A 15,943-nucleotide genomic window follows, 5' to 3' on the forward strand; every position below is an offset into this window, starting at 1 on the left:
TCCGTTACAGCTTAATTGGATGTAAACTCAGCCACTTGTAAGCAGCAGGAGCCTGAAACAGGCTGTGGTCCTGAGCTTCTCTCTGTAAAATGCCTTACTCTCCATCTCTGCCTTGACCCTGGTGGGGCTGCTGCTCGTGTACACTCTAAGGAAAGGCCAAGGCAAGGTTTGCCTGGATCCCGGCTCCATGGACCTGTATTTTTAGCTTTCAGCACTGCAGATGAGCTGGAGGCAGCATGGCAGATGTTGGGATGCCATGCACAGAATGCCCAGGTACACATCCTGCTGCACGGTGGCTCCAGACACACAGCACCTATTAGCCCATCAAGTGGAGGCACTGGGCTGGAGTGGTGCTGCCATGGACAGGGATGGCTAAAACCCTAAGACAGGCACTGGCCAAAAGCACCACGACTGGAGACAACCTGCGCTGCTGCTTTTCTCAGTGGGGATAGCAGCTAGTTTGGCACAGGGCATGGGGGTACAAGACAGGGAGCCCTCAATGCAGGGAGCCGCAGAGAGGAAAGGATGGAAGGATCAGCAAGGATCAGGATGGAGGAGGAAAATGGGAGGACATGGAAAGGGAGAAAAGGAAAGTGGTCACGCTGTCACCAAGGGGCTGCACTTCCCACAGTCCCAGAGCCACCATCCGGGCAGGGAGCGGCAGATCCACAGCACGCGTCTGGGCTGGGACAGCCGCGATCAGAACCAGAAGCCTCGGCGGGGCCCATCCCCGGCTGCGCTGCTCGTAGGGGGCTCAGCGCCCGTGATCCCACGTGGCGAGGGGCTGGACAGACGTCCACACCGGACCCCACACATCGAAACCCCCACACCGCGGGTGGGGTCTCTGTGCCCAGCGGCGGCGGTGGTCGACAAGGAGTTAAGGGCTGTCCCCGCCTCGGCTCCGCCCCGCCAGTACCAGCGCTCGGGGCGGCGGAGGCGCAGCGCCGGGCCGGGCTGGGGTCGGTGCTGCAGGGCCATGAGCGCTGCGTTCGCCCCCCCCGCACCGCTGCTGCTCGTCGCGGGGCCGGGCCGGGCCGGCTGCGGCGGGACGGCCCGGCCGTGACCCCGCGGGGATGTGAATGGCGCGGGGGTCGCTCGGCGGGGCCGACATGGAGCGGGAGAAGCTGCCGCGGAGGCCCGGCTCGGCGCTGCGAGCGGAGCGGCCCGACGAGAACGAGGCGGGGGAGGCGGCGGGGCCGTGGCCGGGATGCGGGAGGATGCGGCCCTCCTCGTACCGCGCGCTGCGCAGCGCCGTCTCCACCCTGGCGCGCATCGACGATTTCTACTGCGAGAAGATCGGCACCGGCTTCTTCTCCGAGGTGTTCAAGGTGTGCGCGGCGCACGAGCATCATCCCTTACACGGGGGGCGGGGGGGACTGCGCGTCGCGGTACCGGAACGGGGTGGGGGGAGGCCTGGGACCCCCGAGGGCGAGGAGCTGCCCGGCGGCAGCGCTGCTGTTGTTCCCCGGGGGAGGGGAGCGATATTTACATCCAGGCCGGGCGCGGAGCTCCGGAGCGCTGCCACCGGCGGGTCGGAAAGACCCGGGGTGGGGGGGGATCCCGGAGCCGGTTCGGAGGCGGAAGGTGCGGCCGCCCCCCCCCCGTGCAGCCCGAGCGAGGCGGGGCGGTGTGCGGGGTCCGGCTGAAGCGAACTGTGTCGCGGGGCGCCTTTGTGTCGGCACAGGCGCGGGTTGATGGAGTGGGGACGGTCACGCGTGGCCGCGCCCAGGTGTGGGGTGCTGTGGTGCTGGTGGGGGATTGGAGATCCTGGTGGAGATGATGGTGCTCCCAGCCCATCGAAGGGCTGCCTGCCTGTTGTGTTCACTCCGGGGAGAGGTGTGTGCACACGTTATTGTGCTCAGCGTGCCTTGTATCGCCTTACGCTTCCTGTGGCTTCTGCCCTTTCTGACAACAGCTTTGCTGAATCGGGATCCCCCCAGCTCTTCTGCAGCCCCCCCGAGTGCTGCCCTGCAGTGTGGCCGTGGTGGCCGTGCAGAGAGGACCCTCCCATAGCCATCCCTTGCACTCCTGTGGGGCCGTGGCCTCGCTGCTGGCTGGACTCCTCCTATTGATCCTTGGCTGTGAGCGCGCAGCAGCACCTGGGAGCAGAGGGAGGCATTTAATAAAGCCAGGATCTTTAATAATAGATGCTCCCGGATCTCTGCCAGGCCATGGTTTCTCCATGCTCGCTGTCTGCTCCCACACCATACTCACAGTGCCGTGTCTGCAAGGAATTTGGAGGAGCAGAGGGTGCAGGGGTGGGAACCACAGCAGCCAGAACAGGAGGTGTCTGGATGGGCTCTCTGCAGGTACAGAGGGTTGAGGGCAAGCGCTGATTATAGTGGGGCTTAACGGGGTGACAGTGCCCTGATCTCACAAGGAGGATGCAGCACAGGGCCATGTTCCACCCACCTTTCTCCACCCCACAGTGCTTTTTACTGCTGTGGGCATTTGCAGCCGCCTTCTTGGCCCTGCTTCATTCCATCCCTGGTGGGCGTGGGGAATGAGGAGGGGCCTGCACCTCAGTGTCCTTAACCAGGTGGCTTGGCTCTGGGGTGCTGGCACAGCACAGCCATCTGATGGCGTTCCCCTGCCCACCCCTGGCTGAGCCATAGTGGTTGTTCCCGGGGTGCTCCCAGCCGTGCCCCCACGGAGCTGGCCCTCGCTGCTCCCGGCAGCAGCTGGTTCTCGGTGTGATTCCAGAGGCCCACCTGCTTCCTCGGGCACGCAGGCATTGCAGCGAGCCGCCTCTCCATCTCACTGATAGACAGAGCAGATTGAGCTGGCTGTGTTCGTGCCAGACATTTTCTCCAGCCCTTAACCCACTGTTGCATCTCTTCCCACTTCCCTCCCTGCAGCACCCTGCCTTCCCCTGGGGCTGTGCCCAAACATGCGCATCCTCCAGAGTTGCTGTCTCCAGGATGCAGCTCTGCATTGTGCACAGCCCCATGGGGGGCAGCCCTTGCTCAGGTGCCCCCTGCCCATCTCACATGGTTTCCCTGCCGACCTTTGAGGTTTCCTATTTATTCACAAATGACTGGTGCTGCGCATGAATGACACAGCTCTTATCTGGTGTCCTTCTGTGGCAGACCTCATCTCGTTCCACCAGTGACATGGGTAGCACCGATAGGGAAACAAACCCAGTCAGGTGAGCACTGCTGATGCTCAGGTTCTCATTGTGAGCAGCCTGGCTGGGCTTCCTGCTCCCACGCTCCCCAGAGGAAACCTTTCTTGTAGGATCTGCCTTCTCTGCATGGGGAGCAGCTTTTCCAGTCCAGCCCAGTGTGAGACCTGTTGCACTGCTGGGATCCCTGCAAGCTCAGATGGAGCTGTCAGGGTTGCCTGTGTCAGGGTTGCTCCTTGACCTGCACCCCTCTGCCCATCCTCATGGGGGCACTGGGACTAGGGGATGAGAAGGGCACCCAGCCTTTGCTCAAGGTGTGGGACCCCCAGGTGCTGGTGCTGCCCCGTGTCTTGCCAGGAGCGCAGGCTGCAGGGCCGTCTGCTCGCTCTGATTAGCATGTTCTTTAAATAAGACTCTAATTTCCGCTGTTAAAAGAGCCCAGATCCCTTGTGCCCAGGCTGGGGCTGCAGCCAGTCCCTCCCTTCCCCCAGCCCTCATGACAACAGATGGGATGGGGCCATAGAGATGTGGTGCCACAGGTGGAATGAGGCACAGGGAGCTCTGTGGGGTGCTGGGGGCCTTGGGCAGGCAGTGAGGACTGTTTGCTGCCTGGGGGCTGGCAGGCTGCTGCCTCCCCCAGCACTGGGCTGAGCTCAGCTCTAGGGAATGTGCTGGGATTCCTGGGCATAGGGCCAGCACGTGGAGAAGAGAGGGGGGACCTGTGCTGCCTGGGGAGGCTCTGCTGCATGCTGCCTTCCCCTGCTGATGTCAGGGGGAGGATGGAAACCCCCTCAGAACAAACGTGCAAGTCACATGGGGTTGTAGCTTGCTATGCTGGAAGGTCAGCAGTGCTTCCGGGGGTCATTCAGCCTTCTGGGATGGTGCCAGAGCCTGGCCAGAGTGGGGTTGGGACACTGGGACATGACTGCGCTGCCTGGGGACCCGCTGGGGTCCCAGTGAGAAATTTCACTGCAGGGTTTTCCTCTAGATCTTCCCCCTCCCCCGGATCCTCCAGGATTATGGTATTAATCCCATACAGTGCACACAGACTATCACCATGGCAAGAGGTTAATGAGCAAAGAACTGGGCCACGGGCATGTCCTGGCTACATGATCCTGTCCAGCACCCACCAGAGGATTGCTCTGTTATGCTGGCTTGGATCTGATCATTCCCATGGTGGGCAGCCGTGCTATGGCACGTGCTACCAGGCATTTGCACAGCACCCATGGTGCTGAGCCAGCTGCCGGCGCCTGGGAGCAGTCGGTGCCATGCCAGGACCAACCCATCCGGTCCCACCAGCCCAGTGATGTGTGGGAGGGCAGCGCTGCTGGCTCGGCACTCATCATTTGTGGGGCTGCATGGGGACAGGCTCCCTCTGGGCACAGGCACCAGACCCAGTCTCAGTGGGGGTTTTGGGGCTGGCAGAGAGGTGATGCGATGTAACCAGAGTGGGGTGGCAGCTGCTGCTGAATTATTCAGAGCCCCTCCATGAGCCAGGCTGTGCTGCCACTTGCTCCCAACCCTGCCCACGGCTGGTTTGGCCTCAGCGCACCCAGGCAGCGATTAATAGAGAGGGGTCCTTATTAATTCCTAATTTCCCTCCAGGCCCTTCAGTGGGAGGTGCTGCTTGCATGCACGGAGCCTCAGCTGATGTGCGGGGGCCACATGTGGTTTGCCCTGGGTTGGAGGGGGGGGCATGTGGGGAGGGCCCAGCATAGCAGCTTCAAGCAGCATCGACTAAAAAGGAGAAGAGCAGTGAGCTGACGGAAGCGCCGAGGAATGCCCGTGCCTCCATGTGTGCTGGGGTGCAGCTGGGGCTGAGTTAGTGCCCCCCCCCCAAGGCAGCTGCTGTGGATCCTGCCCCCTGTGCCAGCTTAAGGGACCCCTTATGCCATCCCCTTGGCACCAGGACAGAGGACCCTATGCTTTTCCCTTCACCTCACACATGCTGGGGACCACAGTGGGCCAGGGGTGTCCATGTTTGGCCACCTTCCTGATTGCTGTTCCTGGCGGGGGGCCAGCCCACAGCTCATGTGACAGCCTCAGGCTGGCTAAATATACAGCATCATCCAAGTACCGTGCCCCCAGGGCTGCCTGGGGAAGCGTATGTCCCGTCTGTCCTCAACCCCTTGCTATGGGGTCTGGCCTCATAGCCCATGCTGCAATCCATTCTTGCACTCTTGGGCTGCCACTGTGACTCTGGGAGTCTGGGCATGTGGGGGTTGGGAGCACAGCTCATGGGGTGCTTCAAGGATCATGTGTATCATGGGCATGGGGGTCCTTGGGATGCTGCTGTGCTCAGAGAGCCCCCCAATAACACTGGGGTGCCCCATACATGGGGTGTATGGGGACCCCCAGGGCTGAGCTCCCCCTGCACCCACTGCAGGTGCGGCACCGCCAATCCGGGCAGATCATGGTGCTGAAGATGAACAAGCTGACCAGCAACCGGGGCAACATGCTGCGGGAGGTGCAGCTGATGAACCGCCTCTCACACCCTAACATCCTCAGGTTCGTCCTATTCCCTGGGACTTGGGACTGCTGTGGGGCTGGGTGAGCTCCTGGGGCTGAATCCACCCAGGTCACATTCTGCTCCTCTCTTCTCACAGGTTCATGGGGGTGTGCGTGCACCAGGGGCAGCTGCACGCTCTGACAGAGGTGAGAGTGGGATGGTCTTCGTGGGGCCAGGGAGAGGGTGTTGGTGACTATGAGGGCACTTGGTGTGTGGTTTGGGGGAGCAATGGGAAGAGATATGGGGACCCACCAGTTTGGTGGGATAGAGCAGTGGGCAGCAAGACAATGGCTCTTCCCACCAGTACATCAATGGTGGGAACCTGGAGCAGCTGCTGGACAGCCCTGTGCCCCTGTCCTGGTCCACGCGTGTCCAGCTGGCACTTGACATCGCCCGTGGCCTGCACTACCTGCACTCCAAGGGCATCTTCCACCGAGACCTCACCTCCAAGGTACAGGGCACCCTGATGCCATGAGGTTCCTTACATGCATCCCAGGAGTGTTGGTGTTGATGTGGGGGCTGACAGGGGGTTCTGCTGTGCCCCCAGAACTGCCTGGTGCGCTGTGAGGGTAATGGCTACACGGCTGTAGTGGGTGACTTCGGCTTGGCAGAGAAGATCCCCACCTACAGGTCTGTCTGTCCATCCCCATCCTCCAAGCAAGTGGATCCAGCTTGCCTGGGACAGGAACTGGGGAGTGATGGATGTTTTTGTGGGTCTGGGGATGGTGATATGATCACTGGTGGAGGAAAGGATGGGGGATGGAAGAGTTCAGGGGTGTCCAGGAGGAGATAGAGAAGGGAATGGTGTTGGTGACCTAGTGGTGGGTGAGATGGGACATGGGGTGCATGGAGGAGGGTTGGCACAGGAAGAGGGGGCTCTGGGGAAGTGGGACTCTGACATGACACTGTGTCTCCAGCGAGGGCAGCGAGAAGGAGCCGCTGGCCGTGGTGGGCTCTCCCTACTGGATGGCACCCGAGGTTCTGCGTGGGGAGATCTACAATGAGAAGGTGACACTGCACAGGACTGTCTGGGCTTGCAAAGGGGAAGGGGATGGTCATCCTTGGGGGGGGTGGTCCTGAGAGGAGGGCTGGCAACAGGGGGCTGCATAACCTCAGGCTGCATCCCCCTGTAACTCCCTGCTCTCTGCAGGCTGATGTGTTCGCCTATGGCATCATCCTGTGTGAGACCATTGCTCGTGTCTCTGCTGACCCTGACTACCTGCCCCGCACCGAGGTAACTCACTGGGATGGGGAGCAAGGGCAGGGCATGGCAGGACCAGGGCTGGGGATGTGTCACCAAACATGTCCCCATGGAGGGTGGCTCCAGGATCCCCTCTTGCTACACCCAGCTCAGTGCTGGCACCCAGACTCACTGTTCCTTGTCTCCACTGAGCAGGATTTTGGCCTGGACATCACCACTTTCCGTACCATGGTGGGAAACGACTGCCCGGTGGCCTTCCTCCAGCTGGCGTTCCACTGCTGCAGCGTGAGCCCCTGTGGCGCGATGCCCTCATCCCTGCTTCCCATTCTCTGCCTGGGGTGGGAGCTGCCCCAAGAGGGCTGGGGGGTCACCAGCCTTACCACGGTCTCCTCCCTCCCATAGATGGAGCCCGCTTCTCGCCCCTCCTTCCTGGAAATCACGCAGTGCCTGGAGGGCATCCTGCAGCACCAGCTGGGCACTGAGGATGCTGGGACCACCCTCTTCTGCACCGGGGACAGCATGCCTGCACTCAGCACAGTGTCTGCATTCAGTGGTACGTGGGTGTCCCAGGAGTGTGGGTTGCCTTTCATTTTGGGGGGAGAGGATCTGTGGGACAGAGCCCCATTGCCCTCTGCCCTCATCGTCCCCACAACCCACTGGTGACTCCCTCCTGTGCCCCCACCCAGGAGTGGCCATGAGGGCGGCTGGCCGCGCTGAGCAGTCCCCGCTGCGTGAGCTGGGGACGCAGCACCTGCAGCCGGACCAGCAGCTGTCCCGCAGTCACTCTGACGTCTTCCCCCCCAAATCACCCATCTCGGAGCACTGCAGTGAGGCCAGGACCAAGGAGACGCCAGCACGCGTCAACCCCTTCTCCCAGCGCGAGGACTTGAAGGGGGGCAAGATCAAGCTCTTCGACGCCCCCAGCAAGTCGGTCATCTCGCTCACGTTTGACTTGCCCCCTCCAGCCCCTCTGCAGCTTGCCAGTCCCATCACCCCTGAGCCAGCCGTGGAGGTGCAGTGTGACTTCTCAGCACCTACCACCTCACCCCGCAAGTGCCACTCGCTGCCTGCCTCCCCCGAGCTGCCCCACCGGGGGGGCCTGGCGCTGGGCATGAGGTCCCCCTCCCGGCCCCCTGCCCCGAAGCAGAGCCAATTGGACAGCAGAGAGCCGAGAATCCCATCCAGACCCAGGGTGGAGGAGCGGAGAGACTGCGCTCCCCACCACCCTGAGCTGCCGCTGCCGCAGCTCCGCGCTCCAACATCCACTAGTGGCACCTTCATCAGCACACTGGCCTCGGGAGTCAATCTGTGGCAGCCAGAGCCGCTCCGCGAGCAGCTTTTCAACAATCACCACCCCACAGCAGTCAGCAAGCCGCTGTCCTGGGGCAGTGGGTTGGAGCATAGCTTCTCCAAGCTCAGCATCCCCTGCGCGGCAGTGGTGCTGGAACAGACGGAGCACGCAGCCATGCTGCCCGGTCATGGTTCTGGCATGGTGCTGGAGCAGAACGAGGTGCTGCCCTGCCCCAGCTGCTGCTTCGGACCCTTTAGCCTCACCTCTCTTTGTCACCAGCCAGCACCCAGTCCACCCCGCTACCAGAACCTCAACTGTGAGGCCAAGAGACTCCTCTGCCATGACTGCCTCCAGAAAGCCGAGGAGTCAGCGGAGCCCAGCCTGAAGCTGCCTGAGGCGCAGTCCTAGTTCTGGGAACCCCGCTGGGAGCCTGGGGTGCCCCCCTGCTCCATCACAATTTACTCAGCACATGGAAGCCCTTTCTGCTTGGAGGGCTGAAGTGCAATAACACTGCTGCCCCAGGTGGCAGGGCCGGGTCCCCACAAGTATGAATCCTGTGGGACTCCCCTGTCCCCATGGGCTCGCCCTCAGTGGGCTCTTACAGCCCCTCAGATGAGGGCAAGCAGGACTGGGCAGGGGGTGTGATGCAGTCGTGTGTGTATGTGAGCAATGGGGGTTCCAGCTGCCACCCCGCAAGTGTAGGATGCACACCTGGTCCCTTATACCATGAAACACCATGGTATGCAGGGGACTGGGGAAGGGGCCGGCACTGGGAGTCTCTGGGTACTGAGCCCCCAGTACATGTGTGCTGACCTGCCCAGTACCAGGGACTCATCCACATTACTCACCCCAAGCTGAGGGCACTGTGCAGCCCCCAGCATCTCTTGAGTGGCCAGGGGATAAGGGAGGGACAGGAGTGGGAGCCGGCTTTCCTCCCTCCCGCACAACGCACTGGTGAATGCAGAACTGTTGTGTTTTTTTTTTTATTACTATTATTAATAATGATAATGGCTAGTAATATATACCCAGCTTATTTAAGGTGTTCAATAAAAACTGAATGTCCCAACAAGTCGGGCTGATGCTTGTGTCTCTTGGTGTACACAGTGGGGTGGGGAGCACCCGTCTTGGGGTGACAGGGACTTGTTCTGACTGCGACCCAGCTTTGGCTCAGTGGCACTGAAGTGGCCAACTCAGCTGAGTCAAGAGGTGAAATTCCAGTTTGTGGGTTTGGGGAATTCCAGTTTATGGTATGGTTCAGTTTTTTGACACGGTTGGTGGGTGTAGTGGGGATGGGCTGACATTTGTGTGGGATGATCTTAGTGGTCTTTTCCATCCTTAATGATTCTGATGCTATGATAGTTGGATTTGCACTGTGGAGTCTTTGTCTTAGCAGTAAAGAAGAAAACAAGCAGCAGACAAGCCGTGTCTCTTTATTTGCTACAGTATGGAGTCAGCCAGCAGACAACGCAGAGCAACACATACACCTCTAAAATGCCTTTAACAGCCCTGTGCTCTTCAAGCAAAAGATTTACATATCAGTTAATCAACTAAATATGGCACGCGCAACCCCATAATAGAACACAACTTCCTCTGCTCTTGCCAGGCTGAACATAAGTCGGGGCCATTCTGCACATGCGTGGCAGCTATTTAAATTCCCCATGTCTTGTCTTACTAAGTGTCTGGTGCTGGATGCTGCTGTTGCTTTGGGAGCCACGTGGTGCCGTCCTAAAGGTCACTGCTCTACTCTCTAATCAGCAGTAACACCCAAATGTCAATGCCGGCAGTAGCTCCGTCCTTGGGCTCCTGTGCTGCGTGAAAGCTGAAGCAGAGAGGATGCGGGCGCTGAAAGGGAAGGATGTGCTCAGTGGGGCTGGGATGGGGTTTTCCCCATCTTTCCCCTTTGCTGCCTTCCTTGTGCACCGTGGGGCGAGCTGGCCGTGTCACTGCTCTCATCACATGAACGGGGAGCTGGGCCCTGCTGCCTTCTCACAGATCCAGAGCTGCAGGTCTTCTGGCCCCTCACATGGTGCCGCTTTGATGTTCCCACGGCTGATGACGGCACATGACCCGTTGGACTTCGGCTGCCAGGGTCTGGATGGAGACACACCACATTGGGCTTCCGCATGCATCTCACCCCAGAGGTGCTCCCTGTGTGTTCGGGGTGGAGGGGCAGGTAGGGGCTGAGCAGACGGGGCCGTTCCTCCTCACTGGTTTCAGACACCACAAGAGGAAGCAGAGGCGAGCAGGGCTGGTGGCACACGTGATGGGGAGGAGCCCGGATAGGGACAGGGGTCAACCATTTTGTTTAGACCCCAATAAAATGTGTGGGTTCCTTCATCCCTTCCCTCCACATCCCCTAGGCACAAGGCTTGGCTTTCCCATTGCATGGGCTCTGAGAATCTCAGCCCAGTACTCATGCATTGGCTACTGGAGGGATGTGAAGTGTTTCTTCAAACCTCACCAGAGGAGGGGGGATGTGGGCAAGGGGTACCTCTCATAGAGCGAGCCGTCCACCCAGATCCAGGCATCCGCCAACCCTTCATCATCTGCATCCCCTTCCTCCAGCCAGTCATATTCGTACCAGGGGTACTTGCTCTTCTGCAGCCCGATCCAGTACGCAACGTCTGCATTCTTCAGGAAGCTCTGGAGAAGGGACAAAAGGGCCTTTTGACACCTTCCATGTGGCTTGGGGGCTGCAGAGCCTTCATCTTCCCACAGAACCTGAGCAATCCTAGCCCCACGCCAAAGTCCAGGTATCATAGAATCATAGAATGGTCTTAGGCTGAAAAGGACCTCAAAGATCATCAGGTGTCAACTCCCTGCTATGTGCAGGGTCGCCAACCACCAGACCAGGCTGCCCAGAGCCACATCCAGCCTGGCTTTGAATGCCTGCAGGGATGGGGCATCCACAGCCTCCTTGGGCAGCCTGTTCCAGTGAGTCACCACCCTCTGTGTAGAAAACTGCCTCCTAATCACTAACTTAACCTCCCCCACCTAAGTTTAAAACCATCCCCCTTGTCCTGTCACTATCCACCCTCGTAAACAGTCATTCTCCCTCCTGTTTATAAGCTCCTTTCAGATAATAGAAGGCCACAATGAGGTTTCCCCAGAGCCTTCTTTTCTCCAAGCTAAATGGCCCAGTTCCCTCATTCACAGGAGATCATCTCCCTCTGATCATCCTAGTGTCCCTCCTCTGGACCCACTCCAATAGTTACAGATCTTTCTTGTGCTGTCCCCATGCTGTTGGGTGCCCCCAGCTTTGCAGTGCCCCAGCACTCAGCTCTTGCTCCCTACCGGCACAGTCCAGCGACTCCAGGATTTGGTGATCAGGAGCTGAGAGTATTTCTCCTCGCACTCTGCTCTGCTGTCATCCCACGTCTTCTTTTCCGTTGAGATGAAGAGGCACTTGCCCCGGTAGAGCAGCCAGCCTGAGGGGCAGCAGTCTGGAGACAAGGACACAGCTCATCTCAGGCACTCACTGGCATCTGCAGAACCCCATCTCCTGCAGAGCTTCAGCCTTTCGGCCATCCCATCTCCACCCCTGGCCAAAAAGCCACCATCCCATCCACACCTCAGTACTGCAGGCACGCTGGGGCTGCCCAATTGCCATACCTATAGCCGTGCAGGAACGCAGCAGGGTCACAGTGCTCTCGCTAGCATTCAACCTTCCTTGCACACTGTTCAGCTCCTTTTGAGTTGCAGCCAGGGTCCCTGAGACATATTCCAGCTCTGCCTCCCACCTGCCCAGCTCCCGACGGCTGTTGTTGCCCTCCTGCCATGCTTGCTGCAGCTCCTCTCGCACTCGTGCCAGCTCCTGCCGCATCTTCTCCAGGCTCTGGTCCCTCACCTGCACCTCCTGTGAGAAGCGGCCACGCTCGGCCGCCTGCTCCAGGGATGTGTCCTGTAGCTGTCGAGTCACCTGCCAGTCTGGGGAAAGGGAAGGGTGAGCAGGGACATGGGGATGGGGCAGCCTGGGTGGAAGGAAAGGGGCTGAACATGGGGTGGGCGACCCCACTGAGTGGGAATGGATGGACCTGGCAGAGTGGGCTGGAGTAGGAGCAGAGCAGGCTGGGACAGGATTAGGATAAGAGAGCAGGAAAGGAAAACCAAGTGAGGAGTACGGGTGACGGCAGCCAAGGGAAATGCCCATGATGTGTGAGAGACAAGTTGCAGCTTGGGGCAGCTGGGACAGACAGACCTATTCCATGGGCATAGTCTGTGGCACCCACCCCAACCTCACCCCTCTCCATCCCCACATTCCATTGCCACTTGTCCCCACTCACAGCAGGCCCCCAGCACCAGAGAGGCCACCAGCAGCAGCAGACTGACAGCCAGCAGCCCCGCAGGGACACAACGCCAGCAGGACCAGCACCCTGCAAGACACCAAGTGGCCACACGTCACCCTCTGTCACCTCCTGGGCATCCCCAGACAGTGTGCTGGCAACACGGTGGCACAGCGTGGGTGCTTCCTCTCTCTAGGTAGGGAAAGGGGACTGCCCTGAAACAACATGCGCTGCCCACACCGTGATCTCCCACATCCCCACCCCAGCCAGGCACTTACCTGGACTGCGCCAGGCCCCTTCCCCTGCTGTCCCCACAGGCAGCTCCGGTGTGGTGTTCTCATGGGGACTCTCAGCCTCATCCATACCAAGGGCTGTAGGAGGAAGGTTGGGCAGCAATGAGTGATGATGTTGGCTGTGTGGGGAGGTGTGAGGATCCCATGGCTCTCACCTGCCTCCAGTGCCTGGCTGGCCATTCCACGGCCCCCTGGCCCTTTGGCAAACCTCAGATCAGCGTAGAGCAATCCCTGGGCCATGCAGACAAGTCCTGGGCCCTGCTATCTTCCACCAAACTCTCTGGAGTGGTCTTTGCACCCTGGCTTGGGGTTCAAAAGAGAAGTGAGGCTAGCTCTTACAGAAAAAGAACTTGGCTCTGAGCCACAGCAGATGGGACCAGCGAGGCACGGACGTGGCGACCAGCATCCTGCCATTGGTCCAGCATCACCATGTCCCCTCCCACACCCCAAGAGCTGTCACAGTCCCCTGCACACATGATGGTATCAGGCAGCCCGGTGTGAGAGCACAAGCAGAGCAGGGCTGCACCCAAAGGCTGGGGAGGAACAAAGCAGAGCTGAGCACAGGAGAGTCGTGAATGCTTCACAGGGGACTGGAGGTGCTCATGGTGAGCATTTTCCCTTCATACCTCAGGGAATACAGATCTACTCCTACCACCTTCAGGACCTGGGACACATACCCTGTACTTCTTGTTGGCAGAGTGGGGAGTGGTGTCTGGGAGTACAAGGAGAGATCTGCTGGTGGGATGAGAGCCACCAGTGCTGCTCTTCCAGGGGAATACCTGGAAGTCATGAGGCTGGATTGGGAAGAGCCTGTGTGCAGGTAGTGGGGTGAGATGGGAAGAGTGGGAGGCAGGAGGGCAAGACAGGGAGAGCATCCCTTTCTGCAGGCTGGCTGCTCCACCCATCACCTCTCTGACCTTCTGCAGCACTCACCCCTTCAGCGTGGTGCCATCCAGCCACTTCCATTCAGACCTGAAAGAGCTCAACTTCAGCCCCACATGGAAGATGTCCTTATGGGACACGCGTGTCAGGAAAGCCTGCACAGGAGGAGACAGGCATGAATTCCTCAGGGACACCCAGCTGCAGCTACTTAGCTCCAGCAAAGCATCAAGATACCAGATGGATTTTAGGCACATGGGCAGAGACTGTGCTGGAAGACCACTACTGTTATCCAATGGCCATGGTGAGGTTGGAGCAGGCAGGGTAGGGGTACTCACCAGTGTGCTGTTGGCTTGGATGATGACCAGCTGTGCCTCTCTGGAGCAGCAGTCCTCCTTGCTCTGCTCCCAGTTCCTTTTGGCTGAGGAGAAGTAGTAGCAGCGCCCTGCATGCCACAGCCAGCCAGCTGGGCAGAACTGGCAGCTTCCTGTGCACAAATACAGCCCGTGCAGAGTGGCACTGAAGTGGCAGGAGACAGAGAGCATGCCACTAGATAGGACCCCACACTTGCCTTTATCCTACCTTGCAAAGCCTGTAGCCCAGAGCTGAGGTTCTCCAGGCACTGGGGACCATGACAGCAGCTCCCCTGTTGAACTAAGTCTGCAAAAGAGGAGAGAGCACAGTAGCATCTCCAGTTTCTATTGATGAGCCTTTCAAGGCGGTCAACACTGCTGCAGATGGAAAGTCGTTACACAGCTGGCATTTGGAGAAAGTGTTTCTGCCTTTTGGTTTCAGCATCATGACCCATCTTCACATTACACCAGCTGACAGAGCAGGATGTCCCAGTGTCATCCCCAAGCCCACATTTTCCTATACCCTCCTGCCTTTCTCCAGCCAGGTGAAGGTGGTTAACCTTCATCTTCTACATTTTGCTCCAAAGCCCACAGACCTGCAGCTCCCTCTGCTCCAGGCAGGATGACACACAGAACCATGGTGCCAACCACAACTCCAAGACCCTGGTTAGGGAGGGGGACATGGGGACACTCACAGTGGAAGCCCAGTCCGACGAGGATGATCTGTGCCAGCAGGAGCAGCAGGGACAGGGCACCCAGGCTGAGGGCTGCCCAGTGCCAGGGCATCTGTGCTTTCTGCACAGGGGCTGAAAGACAGAATGCCACTTGGGGCTGAGTGGCAATGGTGTGAAACCCCCCCACCACACCCTGATATCTGTGTGCTGCACATCCTTTGGCCTCCCCCAGGCTCTGTGCCCAAAGAATAACAGTGTTGACATGAAATGAAGACGTGGCACAGGGAAGGCAGCAAAGCAGGTGCCTACATGCACTGTGCCATGCAGCAGGCTGCAGCGTGCAGCCTCCCAACCCCGAAAGCAGACAGTCTGCAGCGTGGGAATGGGCAAGAGGGTCTGCAGGAGAGGGGAGAAGGGTGGAGGTGCTGCTGGCAAGCAGGATGGGGAGCAGTGTGCCTTTACCTGGTGCAGGGGGCATGACTCCCTCTTCCATCCTTCCCTCTTTCTCTGGCTGTGTGCCCCATGACTATGGAGGAGGGGAGCAGCAACCCCCTTCCCCAGCCTCCCTCTTTGACAGCCAAGTGTGACATGAAATGGAAAGTGTCACTTCCTGGTGAAGTTCCCAGAGTGAAGAGAAGAAGAGAAAGATGGTTCACAGAAACTAATGGTGAAGAGTAAAGATAGTTTACAGAAGCAAATATGCAGAAGCTGCTCAAAGAATGGGGACAGCACAAGCTGCGATTAAGGCAATGTGGGGGATGGAGGACGTAAAGATAAGTGTTTTGATTACACCCCAAGGACATTTAGTGAGTAAGTGATAAGATATCCACAAAGAAACTTAGAACTGGTTTGGAGGCTACCCCTCCCACATGGTCAGAGGTTTACAGCAAGGAAGACTACAAGCCTTCAAGAGGAAGCCGATGAGCCTTCATCCTGTGACCACCAGAAGACCCCAACTGCTCACAATGCATGTGCAATGGGGAGGGACTGTATGCTAAGGGGTTCTCAGAAATATAATGAATATGTATACAAATTCTGGGAAAATCATTGATTATGTATTAGTTCTGCCTATATCTGTACCAAACTTTTGCCCTATGGGGTGCAAGTTAGAAGGAGCGATCCCCCTTTCATCCTGTGTGTGCAATGCTGAAATAAACATACCTGCTCTATATCTCTCAGGCTATGGAGTTTGATTTCCACACATCAATTTGGTGCCCCTGGTGGGACAGCCTCTGTTTGGCTGTAGGACCAGCTGAGAGGGGGGACACCCTGGTGCACCCTGAGATTTCTCGGAAGGACTCTCCTTCATCATCTGATCACTGCAGGAACAGATTAA

General features: G+C 58.8%; 3 protein-coding genes across 3 annotated transcripts; 1 reads left to right on the forward strand and 2 right to left on the reverse strand.

Moving 5' to 3' along the window:
- The first annotated feature begins 940 nt into the window (after window positions 1–940).
- TESK1 (testis associated actin remodelling kinase 1) lies at window positions 941–9,194 on the forward strand. The gene is made up of 10 exons (XM_015848432.1): window positions 941–1,328; window positions 5,511–5,632; window positions 5,731–5,779; window positions 5,938–6,084; window positions 6,181–6,263; window positions 6,551–6,641; window positions 6,784–6,867; window positions 7,030–7,119; window positions 7,237–7,387; window positions 7,521–9,194. Exons 1-10 carry the CDS (start codon window positions 1,080–1,082, stop codon window positions 8,531–8,533), a joined length of 2,079 nt encoding a protein of 692 aa, XP_015703918.1. The 5' UTR covers window positions 941–1,079; the 3' UTR covers window positions 8,534–9,194.
- A 345-nt stretch (window positions 9,195–9,539) lies between these two features.
- LOC107305760 (B-cell differentiation antigen CD72-like) lies at window positions 9,540–13,284 on the reverse strand. The gene is made up of 7 exons (XM_015848287.2): window positions 12,857–13,284; window positions 12,687–12,779; window positions 12,409–12,498; window positions 11,738–12,052; window positions 11,420–11,568; window positions 10,617–10,768; window positions 9,540–10,216 (listed from the first exon to the last, which is right to left on the reverse strand). Exons 1-7 carry the CDS (start codon window positions 12,939–12,941, stop codon window positions 10,078–10,080), a joined length of 1,023 nt encoding a protein of 340 aa, XP_015703773.1. The 5' UTR covers window positions 12,942–13,284; the 3' UTR covers window positions 9,540–10,077.
- Window positions 13,282–14,911, reverse strand: LOC107305763 (oxidized low-density lipoprotein receptor 1-like). The gene is made up of 6 exons (XM_032441315.1): window positions 14,629–14,911; window positions 14,163–14,240; window positions 13,919–14,067; window positions 13,635–13,738; window positions 13,481–13,511; window positions 13,282–13,413 (listed from the first exon to the last, which is right to left on the reverse strand). The coding sequence occupies exons 1-6, from the start codon at window positions 14,717–14,719 to the stop codon at window positions 13,282–13,284; spliced, it is 585 nt and encodes a 194-aa protein (XP_032297206.1). The 5' UTR covers window positions 14,720–14,911.
- Between the last annotated feature and the right edge of the window lie 1,032 nt (window positions 14,912–15,943).

The sequence above is a fragment of the Coturnix japonica genome, chromosome Z, assembly GCF_001577835.2.
Source record: "Coturnix japonica isolate 7356 chromosome Z, Coturnix japonica 2.1, whole genome shotgun sequence".
Classification (NCBI taxonomy): Eukaryota; Metazoa; Chordata; class Aves; order Galliformes; family Phasianidae; genus Coturnix; species Coturnix japonica.